The sequence below is a fragment of the Erinaceus europaeus genome, unplaced genomic scaffold (assembly GCF_950295315.1).
Source record: "Erinaceus europaeus unplaced genomic scaffold, mEriEur2.1 scaffold_836, whole genome shotgun sequence".
In the NCBI taxonomy this organism is placed as follows: domain Eukaryota; kingdom Metazoa; phylum Chordata; class Mammalia; order Eulipotyphla; family Erinaceidae; genus Erinaceus; species Erinaceus europaeus.
In genome coordinates this window covers 44,799-56,240 of record NW_026648203.1, presented here as the reverse complement: position 1 = coordinate 56,240, position 11,442 = coordinate 44,799, and the positions used below count along the sequence as shown (strand labels likewise).

The 11,442-nt window shown below is 66.7% G+C and overlaps 1 protein-coding gene and 1 long non-coding RNA gene across 5 annotated transcripts; one reads left to right on the top strand and one right to left on the bottom strand.

Moving 5' to 3' along the window:
• The first annotated feature begins 2,071 nt into the window (after positions 1–2,071).
• On the top strand, positions 2,072–9,759 carry CAMK1G (calcium/calmodulin dependent protein kinase IG). Of its 4 annotated transcripts, none has more exons than XM_060184825.1 (12): positions 2,072–2,223; positions 3,620–3,748; positions 4,897–4,971; positions 5,776–5,914; positions 5,985–6,108; positions 6,436–6,583; positions 7,583–7,728; positions 7,965–8,043; positions 8,120–8,207; positions 8,291–8,652; positions 8,805–8,920; positions 9,073–9,759. In XM_060184825.1, exons 1-11 carry the CDS (start codon positions 2,111–2,113, stop codon positions 8,890–8,892), a joined length of 1,491 nt encoding a protein of 496 aa, XP_060040808.1. In that variant the 5' UTR covers positions 2,072–2,110; the 3' UTR covers positions 8,893–8,920; positions 9,073–9,759. The 4 variants fall into 4 exon arrangements, with proteins under 4 accessions (XP_060040808.1, XP_060040810.1, XP_060040809.1 ...); XM_060184827.1 differs by having other exon boundaries at positions 2,073–2,223; positions 6,508–6,583; XM_060184826.1 differs by having other exon boundaries at positions 2,073–2,223; positions 7,616–7,728.
• LOC132536670 (uncharacterized) lies at positions 6,648–6,868 on the bottom strand. The gene is made up of 3 exons (XR_009548157.1): positions 6,801–6,868; positions 6,731–6,758; positions 6,648–6,700 (listed from the first exon to the last, which is right to left on the bottom strand). It is a non-coding gene; the product is annotated as an uncharacterized LOC132536670 (long non-coding RNA).
• Positions 9,760–11,442: the final 1,683 nt, after the last annotated feature.

Below are 11,442 nucleotides of genomic sequence, written 5' to 3'. Positions count from 1 at the left end.
AGCGGACAGCGGGGACAGAGAGCTGGGAGGCCAGGGTGCTGGGGGCAGGGACCACCCTCCTGGAGAGGGAGACGGGAGACGCAGCCTCCAGGACAGCCCTCCAGGGTGGGGGACACCCTGCCCAGCACCCAGAGCAGGGCCCAGAAGTCTGGCCGGCCGTGGGGTGCTCAGGCGGGGGGGGGGGGGGGGGGGGGGCAGTTCCAACAGGTTACAGGCTGCCTGCCTCAGGGGTCACTGTGCTCCCCACCGAGGGTCTGGGTGTTCCCCAGACCAGTCGGAGGCCGAGCATCTGATGCCCCCCAGTCCCAGAGCTGGAGCGACCCCCAGAGGAGGGCTGGAATGCCAAGGGGGAGGCACCCCTCAGAGCTGGTGAAGAGCCTGGAAGGGCTGGAGCCTGGCAGCTCCTCAGAGGCGGCCCGCCCCTCCATTCATAGGGAGCCGGAAATAACCTTCAGGGATGAGCTCAGAGAGGGAGCTGCTGGCTGGGGGGGTGCTCCTGCTGTCCATCCTCCCCTGGGGGAAGGGGCGACCCCGGTCCCAGCAGGGCAGCCCCTCCCACCCCTCAGGCAGCACCCAGTGCGGGCAAGCTGCTGGGCACTGAGCCCTCATGTGCCTATTGGGGCCTGGGGACAGGGAGGGGGTCAGCTCACACCCAGGGGGCGGGCAGGCTGGTGGTCAGTGCCGAGGCCTGGGAGAAGGGCCCCCACTTCCCTGAGTGCGTCACCCATGCCAGGGGGCACCAAAAAGGACCCACTGCCACCTGGTCAGCCAGAGCCCACAGGGTGGCCACACTGATGTCCCCGGAGGAGGTGGACACTCAGCCTCAGGTCCCAGGTGTCACAAAGGAGAAGACAGTGCTACCGGCTTCCCGCCCCTGACCCCTCCAGTGAGGCCAAGGCGGGCACCCAGAGAGGGACACCCAGAGAGGGACACCCAGAGAGGGACACCCAGGGAGGGACACCCAGAGAGAGGGACACCCAGAGAGGACACCCAGGGAGGGACACCCAGAGAGGACACCCAGGGAGGGACACCCAGGGACGGACACCCAGGGACGGACACCCAGGGAGGGACACCCAGAGAGAGGGACACCCAGGGAGGGACACCCAGGGAGGGACACCCAGGGAGGGACACCCAGGGAGGGACACCCAGGGAGGGACACCTGCCAGGTAAGCACAGAGACAGTGGAGCAGAAACAGAAGCTGGGGCAGCTGAGGGTCCCACTCACTGGGGGCATTGCTCCCCCCACTCAGCCTTCTAGGTCCCCTAGTCCAGACTGAAGAACATTCTAGCAGACCCTGATCTGCCAAGACCCCGGAGCCCATAGAGCCCCTTCCCATCACCCCCGGGTGCGTTCAGGGCAGCCTGAACCCCAGAGCTGGCAGAGGCACGGTGACTCAAGTGGGAGCACAGGGAGGGCCAGTCTTGGAACCTTTTTAAAACATGGGTGGGAGCAGGATGCGGCCCCCTGCAGCCCCCCCACCGTCAGACCCAAGCAGGCTCAGCGGCAGGAAGAGGGGCTCCCACCTGGGCTCTCACCAGACAGGGCCTGGGGCCAAGAGCTCAGACTGCAAGGCCTGGGACCCAGGGCCGAGTGCTGGTGGGTGAGCTGTGGCAACCCCTCTCCCGGACCCCCGCCATGCCCGCTGCTTGCCTGTCGGCAGAGCCGTCTTGAACTGCTCTGGGACTGCCGCCCCCACCCAGGCCCGAAGCTTCGCAGAGGTGGCCCCGCGGCCCACCAGGTCGGTCACAGTGCCGGCCACCTGCTAGTCACCCGTCTTTCCCATCACTGGTGCTGCCCCAAGGGGAACGTCCGTGGGAGGACGGGGGTCCACACAGCCCCTCCTGCTGCCGGTGGCTCTGAACAGCCCTGTGAAGGAAACATGCGTGCAGACACGTGTGCCGTGACCCATGAACACACGTGTGCAGGGCAGGGCAGAGCTTCCCCGACACCCACAGTCCTAACGGGACAGGCTCAGCCGTGGGTATGGGGGTGAGGAGAGGGTCTGGCCGGGCTCCTGGCCCCTGTTGTGTTGGCCTCAGAGCCCTACCCCTGCCCTCTGTGGTGGAGAACCTCCCTGCAAAGACCCCTCTTCCATTCCTCCCAGAGTCCATGGAAGCATCCTCCCTGGAGCCCCTGGGGCGGCCAGGAGAGGAGCTGAGCTCCTGGAAGAGGCAGACCACCAACATCCGCAAGACCTTCATCTTCATGGAAGTGCTGGGCTCGTGAGTGGGCACGGGGGGCATGGGCGACAGGCTGGATGGACATGGGGGCATGGGTGGCAGGCTGGGTGGGCATGGGGATGTGGGCGACAGGCTGGGTGGGCACAGGAACGTGGGCAACAGGCTGGGTGGACACAGGAACATGGGTGACAGGCTGGGTGGGCACAGGAACATGGGCGACAGGCTGGGTGGATACAGGGATATGGGCAAAAGGCTTGTGAGTGGGCATGGGGACGTGGGCGACAGGCTGGGTGGACATGGGGGCATGGGTGACAGGCTGGGTGGGCACGGAGATGTGGGCAACAGGCTGGGTGGGCATGGGGATGTGGGCAACAGGCTCCTGAGTGGGCACGGGGGTGTGAGCGACAGGCTTGTGAGTGGGCACGGGGACGTGGGCGACAGGCTGGGTGGGCACAGGGATGTGGGCGAAAGGCTTGTGAGTGGGCACGGGGGCATGGGCGACAGGCTTGTAGTGGGCATGGGGATGTGGGCAACAGGCTGGGTGGGCACAGGGACATGGGCGACAGGCTGGGTGGGCACGGGGGTGTGAGCGACAGGCTCGTGAGTGGGCACGGGGGCGTGGGTGACAGGCTTGTGAGTGGGCACAGGGGCATGGGTGACAGGCTTGTGAGTGGGCATGGGGGCGTGGGTGACAGGCTTGTGAGTGGGCACAGGGGCATGGGTGACAGGCTTGTGAGTGGGCATGGGGGCGTGGGTGACAGGCTTGTGAGTGGGCACAGGGGCATGGGTGACAGGCTTGTGAGTGGGCATGGGGGCGTGGGTGACAGGCTCGTGAGTGGGCACAGGGGCATGGGTGACAGGCTCGTGAGTGGGCATGGGGGCGTGGGTGACAGGCTCGTGAGTGGGCACAGGGGCATGGGTGACAGGCTCGTGAGTGGGCACGGGGGCGTGGGTGACAGGCTTGTGAGTGGGCATGGGGGCATGGGCGACAGGCTCGTGAGTGGGCACGGGGACGTGGGCGACAGTCTGGGTGGCCCAGAGGGTAGGGCATGGAGACACTGGCCTGCAGGGCCCTGTCCCAGTACTGCCCTGTGTCCAACCGGGTCCCTGGATCCCAGCCCTGTCCCCACGTCCCAGCCCTGTCCCCACATCCCAGTCCTGTCCCCACATCCCAGCCCTGTCCCCCTGTCCCCCATCCCAGCCCTGTCCCCACGTCCCAGCCCTGTCCCCACGTCCCAGCCCTGTCCTCCTGTCCCCGTGTCTCAGCCCTGTCCCCACATCCCAGGCCTGTCCCCACATCCCATGTCCCAGTGTCCCAGCCCTGTCCCCATGACCCGGCCCTGTCCCCGTGCAGCAGGACAGTCCTAAGCAGGGTTGCACGTGAGCGCTGGGCTGCCCCCCATGCCCAGCCCTGACACAGCTCTGCCCGCTCTGCCAGGGGTGCCTTCTCCGAGGTGTTCCTGGTGAAGCAGCGCCTCACGGGGCAGCTCTTTGCGCTGAAGTGCATCAAGAAGACGCCCGCTTTCCAGGGCAGCAGCTTGGAGAATGAGATCGCGGTGCTCAAGAAGTGAGGGGTCTGCGGTCCCCGTGTTCCCCCCCCCAGTACCCCCAGCTCTGACTAGCCGAGCAGACGCAGCGAGAGGGACCACGGGGACACACAGGCCTGACCGCACAAGACCGGGCCGGGAGCTGCCGGGTGGGGGCGGCCAGGGGCCCCAGGTCTGTGCTGCCGCGTGAAGATCTGGCTGTCACTCTCTCAAAGAAACACATGTCTCTAAATTAATTTCTTTCTTTTAAAAAATTATTTATTGGGCAGGGGTAGATAGCATAATGGTTATGCAAACAGACTGTCATGCCTGAGGCTTCAAAGCCCCAGGTTCAATCCCCTGAACCATCATAAACCAGAGCTGATCAGCGCTCTGATAAATATATATATATATATATATATATATATATATATTTATTTATTATTGGATAGAGACAGAAACTGAGAGGGGAGGGGGAAATAGAGAGGGAGAAGGACAGAGAGACACCTGCAGCCCTGCTTCACCACTCGTGATGCTTCTCCCCTGCAGGTGGGGACCAGGGGCTTGAACCCAGGTCCATGTGCAGTGTAATGTGTGCTCAGTCAGGTGGGCCGCAGCCCGGCCCCTAGATGGATCTCTTTATTTGTTAATGATTGAGGGAGCCGGAGCATCACTCTGTCATCCGCAAAGTCGGGGACCTCACTCCGGCTGTCAGGCTTGAGGCTCCAAACCTTCCTTCACCCTCTGCTCTGCCTCCCGGGCCTCTGACTGAATCTTAGAAAGAAAAGGTTTGCGGGGGCCTCAGGCCAGCCAGCCGGTCACCAGGTTCCCAGTCAGCCGCAGCCCACCTCACCCCTGAGGAGCCAGCTGGGGCTCCCGTCCCCAGGTGGGACCTTCCCAAAGGCCCCTCAGACTGCCGGGGGTGCCGGGATAGAAGCCGCCCTGCAGTGTCCCCACGGCCTGCCGGGACGGGGCCCGTGACTGTCCCCAGGATGCCGAGGGGCCACCCCTCCTCTGAAAGCCGTCACTTGCACTGGGGGCCACCGTGTCACCAGGTGCCGTAACCCTCCCTGCTGGCCCGGCTTGGGGGGGTCTGTCAGTGACAGCTGCCCACTTGCACCCCCCCAGCCCTCAGCCGCGGCTCCCTCATGGGGGGACCCAGCCTGACTCGGACCCCACCTGCCCCCAGGGTCAAGCACGAGAACATCGTGACTCTGGAAGACATCTACGAGAGCGCCTCGCACTACTACCTGGTCATGCAGCTGTGAGCCGGCCTGTGGGGACGCGGGGACGAGGGGACGCGGGGCGGGGGGGCAGCGTGTGGCCATCGGATGGGGGAGGGGGCAGAGTTGGGACCAGGCACCTGTGGGAACAGCCACGTGCCCTCAGGCTCCGAAGCTCAGCTCCAGAACCTTCTCTGAGCCAGGTGGGGGAGAGGCCCAGGGCAGAGGTCACTTCCTGTGAAGACTGTCCCCAGCTGTGTAGACAGGCTGGGCCTAGTGACCCCCCAGGTCCTGAGCTGTGTGGACAGGCTGAGTGCCCCAGGATCCCCAGCCGTGTAGACAGGCTGAGTGCCCTCAGGTCCCCAGCCATGTAGACAGGCTGAGTGCCCCAGGATCCCCAGCTGTGTAGACAGGCTGAGTGCCCCCAGGATCCCCAGCCGTGTAGACAGGCTGAGTGCCCCTGGATCCCAGCCGTGTAGACAGGCTGAGTGCCCCTGGATCCCCAGCCGTGTAGACAGATTGAGTGCCCCCAGGATCCCCAGCTGTGTAGACAGGCTCTGTGCCCCAGGATCCCCAGCCGTGTAGACAGGCTCTGTGCCCCCGGATCCCCAGCTGTGTAGACAGGCTGAGTGCCTCAGGATCCCAGCTGTGTAGACAGGCTGAGTGTCCCCAGGATCCCAGCCGTGTAGACAGGCTGAGTGCCCCCGGACCCCCAGCCGTGTAGACAGGCTGAGTGCCCCTGGATCCCAGCCGTGTAGACAGGCTGAGTGCCCCAGGATCCCAGCCGTGTAGACAGGCTGAGTGCCCCAGGATCCCAGCCGTATAGACAGGCTCTGTGCCCCCAGGGTGTCAGGCGGCGAGCTGTTTGACCGCATCTTGGAGCGGGGCGTCTACACCGAGCGGGACGCCAGCCTGGTGATCCGCCAGGTGCTCTCAGCCGTCAAGTACCTGCATGAGAACGGCATCGTCCACAGGGACCTGAAGGTGGGGCCGGGGCGGGATCAGGGGAGGGACCCCCAATGTCCACCTGGCGCAACATGGCTACTCCCCACAGCCCGAGAACCTGCTGTACCTCACCCCCGAGGACAACTCCAGAATCATGCTCACGGACTTTGGGCTGTCCAAGATGGAGCAGAGTGGGGTCATGTCCACAGCCTGTGGGACCCCCGGCTACGTGGGTGAGGGGGATGGGGGACCCCAGCTAAGTGTGTGAGGGGGACCCCAGCTAAGTGGGTGAGGGGGTGGGGGACCCCCAGCTAAGTGGGTGAGGGGGACGGGGGACCCCAGCTAAGTGGGTGAGAGGAGGGTGGGGCAGGATCCCAGCTATGTGGGTGGGGGCTCAGGGCTACGTGGGTGAGCGTGGGGAGGCAGGACAAGGTGGGAGGGAGGGTAGGGAGAAAGGGAGAGACGGAACCTGGGGACAGTCACCGCCTGCTCTGGGGACCCCGCTGGGCTGGGAGATGCAGAGCACCCTGATGGGGCAGAGTGTCCGAGTGGGGTCTCAGGGACAGCCACCCAGAGCCCCGCCCGGACACCTGCCTGGCTCTGCCCTCCTCCCCCACCCCCCACCCCCACAGCTCCGGAAGTGCTGGCTCAGAAGCCCTACAGCAAGGCCGTGGACTGCTGGTCCATTGGGGTCATCACCTACATCCTGTGAGTGACCCTGCCCACTGCCCACTGGGTGCAAATGAGCCCACGCACATCACACACCTGTGCACACACACCTGTGCACACACACCTGTACACAATCACACCTGTACACAGTCACACCTGTGCACACACACCTGTACACAGTCACACCTGTGCACTCACACCTGTGCACTCTCACCTGTGCACTCACACATGTGCACTCACACCTGTACACAGTCACACCTGTGCACATACACCTGTGCACATAGTCCCAAGACACCATGCCTCCTTGCACACTGGACAAGGCAGGTAGGTGTAACTGGTCCCGGGGTGCAGCCAGCTGGGCCCCCTGCCCCTCCCCACACACCCTCCGTCACTGCCCCACATCCCCCACTCCCGTCAGGAGGACAGGCTGCTAGTGGGGCCCCCTGCCCCTCCCCACACACCCTCCATCACTGCCCCACGCCCCCCACTCCCGTCAGGTGGACAGGCTGCTAGTGGGGCCCCTGCCCCTCCCCACACACCCTCCGTCACTGCCCCACATCCCCCACTCCCGTCAGGTGGACAGGCTGCTAGTGGGGCCCCCTGCCCCTCCCCACACACCCTCCATCACTGCCCCACGCCCCCCACTCCCGTCAGGTGGACAGGCTGCTAGTGGGGCCCCTGCCCCTCCCCACACACCCTCCGTCACTGCCCCACGCCCCCCACTCCCGTCAGGTGGACAGGCTGCTAGTGGGGCCCCTGCCCCTCCCCACACACCCTCCGTCACTGCCCCACGCCCCCCACTCCCGTCAGGTGGACAGGCTGCTAGTGGGGCTCGCTACCCTCCTGGTGCTGAATCACGGCCATCACCCACCCACGGCCCAGCCGCCTGCAGGGGAAGCACCCACCTGGGAGCGTGAGGCAGACTCGAGCAAGCAAACCTCGTGCCCACCTGTGTCACCTGGCGGGGGGTACACATGCAAGGTGCCTGGGTCCTTGCTGCTGTCCCCTCCCAGGCCCGCCGCGGGCCTGCCCCTCTAGGTGGAGGCAGCTGGCATCTCCTCCCGCCCGCAGGCTGTGTGGGTACCCGCCCTTCTATGAAGAGACCGAGTCCAAGCTTTTCGAGAAGATCAAGGAAGGTTATTATGAGTTCGAGTCCCCCTTCTGGGACGACATCTCAGAGTCCGGTGAGGCTCCAGGGCGAGGGTTCGCCGGCCCCTGAGGTCCTGGCACTGCCAGCGGGCCACCGCGAGGGCACAGCCACTGGCTGGCTCTGCTGGAGGACCCTGCTGCTTCCTGGGCTGAGCCTCAGGGGCGCAGGGGCAGGGCTGGGGTCACCTGTGGCCAGGCAGGTCACCTGTGCAGGTGGGGCTGGGCCGCCCTCCAGCCATCACAGGGTCCTTGCTTGGCCTCATCCCCTCAGCCAAGGATTTCATCTGCCACTTGCTGGAGAAGGACCCGGAGGAACGTTACACGTGTGAGAAGGCCCTGGGGCACCCCTGGTGAGTGGGGGGCCGGTTTCCCAGGACTGTGGCGGGGTGGGGGGTGGCAGCCGTGCCAGCGTTCCCCTGTGTCCAGGATCGATGGAAATACTGCCCTGCACCACGACATCTACCCTTCAGTCAGTCTGCAGATCCAGAAGAACTTTGCCAAGACAAAGTGGCGGGTAGGTGCGGGGACGGGGCCTGGGGGCCTGGGAGGCCTGCCCCCCACACCCAGAGGCCGTGACCGGGCTGCGTGTCCCCCCAGCAAGCCTTCAACGCGGCGGCCGTGGTGCACCACATGCGGAAACTGCACATGAACCCCCACAGCCCAGGGCATCTTGAGGCGGAGAGCCGGCCCCCAGGGACCCCGGCCGCCCCCGCCCTCACGCTCAGCCCGCTGCCCGCCCAGGCGCCCGGAGCCCTCCCCGGCCCGTCCCAGCCCCCCTGTCTGCACGGCGCCCGCTCCCTCAAGTGCCTGGTCAATGGCTCCCTCCGTATCAGCAGCAGCCTGGTGCCCCTGCATCCCAGAGCCCTGCCCGCTGCGTCCTGCGGCTGTGCCAGCTGCCCCGGCGCCAAGGGCCGCACTGCCTGCCGCTCCGAGCCACTGCTCAGGAAGGCCAGGAAGCAGTAGGTGCACCCTGGGCTGCGGGCTGCTGCGGTGTGGGGATGCGGGGAGCAGGGGCCGGGCTGCCTGTGTGCAGGCGCTGTCTCCGTGCCTTCCCTGCCCATGAGGGTCGGACCCTCCAGACCTGGACAGCCTGTTGCTCCTGTCCGTGCAGGAACTTCAAGTCCCAGGTCCTGGTGCCCGTGAGGACGGGTGGGGCCCACTGCCGGGCGGGGCAGGCGGGGGTCTGTCTCCTCATGTGATCGCCACTGCATCTGCTGCAACTATCAGGTGAGGGGGGGCAGCACCCCACTGAGGGTCCTCGAACTGAAGGGGGCTGCAGTGGAGGGCTGGTGGGGGCAGGCTGTGGGGAGGAGGGCTGGGGAGGGCTGCAGGGGAAAGGCTGAGGGTGTCATCAGCTCACCCAGCCCTCCCCTGAGCAGGCCCACCTCTGCTGTGCTCACTGGCCAGAGACCCCAAGTGGAGACGGCGAGTGGAGACCCCAAAGAGGGGCGTCTGGGAGGCAGCAGCTCAGGGGGGCCAGCCTCAAGCCCCAGGCTGCACCACCCCCCTGTGCGTGGCTGTGTCCTGGTGTCTGGCCTGTCCTCTGTGACAAGCTTAGCTGGCAGGTGGCGCCTCCTGTGAGCAAAGCCATATGGAGCCCTGACCCAGCACAGCCGTGAGGCGGACGGGCGCTTCCTGTGTGAGTGCATGGCTGTCCTCGCCCAGACCCGTGCTGACCTGTGACCCTGACCCCAGCTGACCTGTGCCCTGGACCTTGTGATGGCTTGGGATCCAGGCCCTTGTGCTGATCTCTAAGCCAGGCCCATGCCGACCTGTGACACCGGCCCCCTGACCTGTGACCCAGACTTCTCCTGACCTGTGACCCTGGTCCCCTGACCTGTAACCCTGACCCCCCTGGCCACAGTCAGCCCTGGCACCCCGGAACCCCACCAGGTAACAGTGCCTCCTCCAGGGCTGGGCTGGCAACCTGGTGGAGTGCCCACTCCCAGCTAGGGTGGCTGAGGGACGACCCTCATCAGCCTTGGCCCTGCCCTGTCTGCTCCTCCTGAAAAGGTGGTTGTGCTCCTGGCCTCAGCTTCTGTGCTCAATAAAGTGGATATATTTTCTCTGCAGGCCTCCTTTGGGTCCAGCTGCAGGGCTGCGGAAGGGAGAGCTCCACATGGGGCAGTGGCAGGGCTGGGGACCTCGCAGAGCACGTGGCAGGCTCAGGTGGCTGGGCCCAACAGGCAGGGGGCAGCCAGGACCAGGAGCTCAGGACCCAGGACAGCGGGTGGGGGCCAGCCAGGACCAGGAGCTCGGGACCTGGGATGGTGGGTGGGGGGCAGCCAGGACCAGGAGCTCAGGACCCAGGACAGCAGGTGGGGGCAGCCAGGACCAGGAGCTCGGGACCCGGGACGGCGGGTGGGGGGCAGCCAGGACCAGGAGCTCAGGACCCGGGACAGCAGGTGGGGGCACACAGCCAGGACCAGGAGCTCGGGACCTGGGACAGTGGGTGGGGGGACAGCCAGGACCAGGAGCTCAGGACCCGGGACGGCGGGTGGGGGGCAGCCAGGACCAGGAGCTCAGGACCCGGGACAGCAGGTGGGGGCAGCCAGGACCAGGAGCTCAGGACCCGGGATGGCGGGTGGGGGCACACAGCCAGGACCAGGAGCTTGGGACCCGGGACGGCGGGTGGGGGGCAGCCAGGACCAGGAGCTCGAGACCCGGGACAGCGGGTGGGGGCACACAGCCAGGACCAGGAGCTCGGGACCTGGGACAGTGGGTGGGGGGACAGCCAGGACCAGGAGCTCAGGACCCGGGACGGCGGGTGGGGGGCAGCCAGGACCAGGAGCTCAGGACCCGGGACAGCAGGTGGGGGCAGCCAGGACCAGGAGCTCAGGACCCGGGATGGCGGGTGGGGGCACACAGCCAGGACCAGGAGCTTGGGACCCGGGACGGCGGGTGGGGGGCAGCCAGGACCAGGAGCTCGAGACCCGGGACAGCGGGTGGGGGCACACAGCCAGGACCAGGAGCTTGGGACCCGGGACAGCGGGTGGGGGGCAGCCAGGACCAGGAGCTCGGGACCCGGGACAGCAGGTGGGGGGCAGCCAGGACCAGGAGCTCAGGACCCAGGACAGCGGGTGGGGGCCAGCCAGGACCAGGAGCTCGGGACCTGGGATGGCGGGTGGGGGGCAGCCAGGACCAGGAGCTCGGGACCCGGGACGGCGGGTGGGGGGCAGCCAGGACCAGGAGCTCAGGACCCGGGACAGCAGGTGGGGGCACACAGCCAGGACCAGGAGCTCGGGACCTGGGACAGTGGGTGGGGGGACAGCCAGGACCAGGAGCTCAGGACCCGGGACGGCGGGTGGGGGGCAGCCAGGACCAGGAGCTCAGGACCCGGGATGGCGGGTGGGGGCACACAGCCAGGACCAGGAGCTCGGGACCCGGGACAGCGGGTGGGGGCACACAGCCAGGACCAGGAGCTCAGGACCCGGGACAGCGGGTGGGGGGCAGCCAGGACCAGGAGCTCAGGACCCGGGACAGCGGGTGGGGGCACACAGCCAGGACCAGGAGCTTGGGACCCAGGACAGCGGGTGGGGGGCAGCCAGGACCAGGAGCTCAGGACCCGGGACAGCAGGTGGGGGGCAGCCAGGACCAGGAGCTCAGGACCCGGGACAGCGGGTGGGGGCACACAGCCTCCTCTCCCCACACACACTCCAGCTCCCCACACACCCAGAAACTCCCCGACTGGGACACCTTCTCCCTGGTCTCCTCTCCCGCTCTGGAAAGAAGGGTGCACACAGCCCCTC

Coding starts and splice junctions, on each gene's coding strand:
- CAMK1G (XM_060184825.1), top strand. CDS start 2,111: ATGGAAGCATCCTCCCTGGAGCCCCTGGGGCGGCCAGGAGAGGAGCTG. Junction 4,972..5,775: donor TACTACCTGGTCATGCAGCT/GTGAGCCGGCCT, acceptor CTGTGCCCCCAG/GGTGTCAGGCGGCGAGCTGT. Junction 5,915..5,984: donor TCGTCCACAGGGACCTGAAG/GTGGGGCCGGGG, acceptor TACTCCCCACAG/CCCGAGAACCTGCTGTACCT.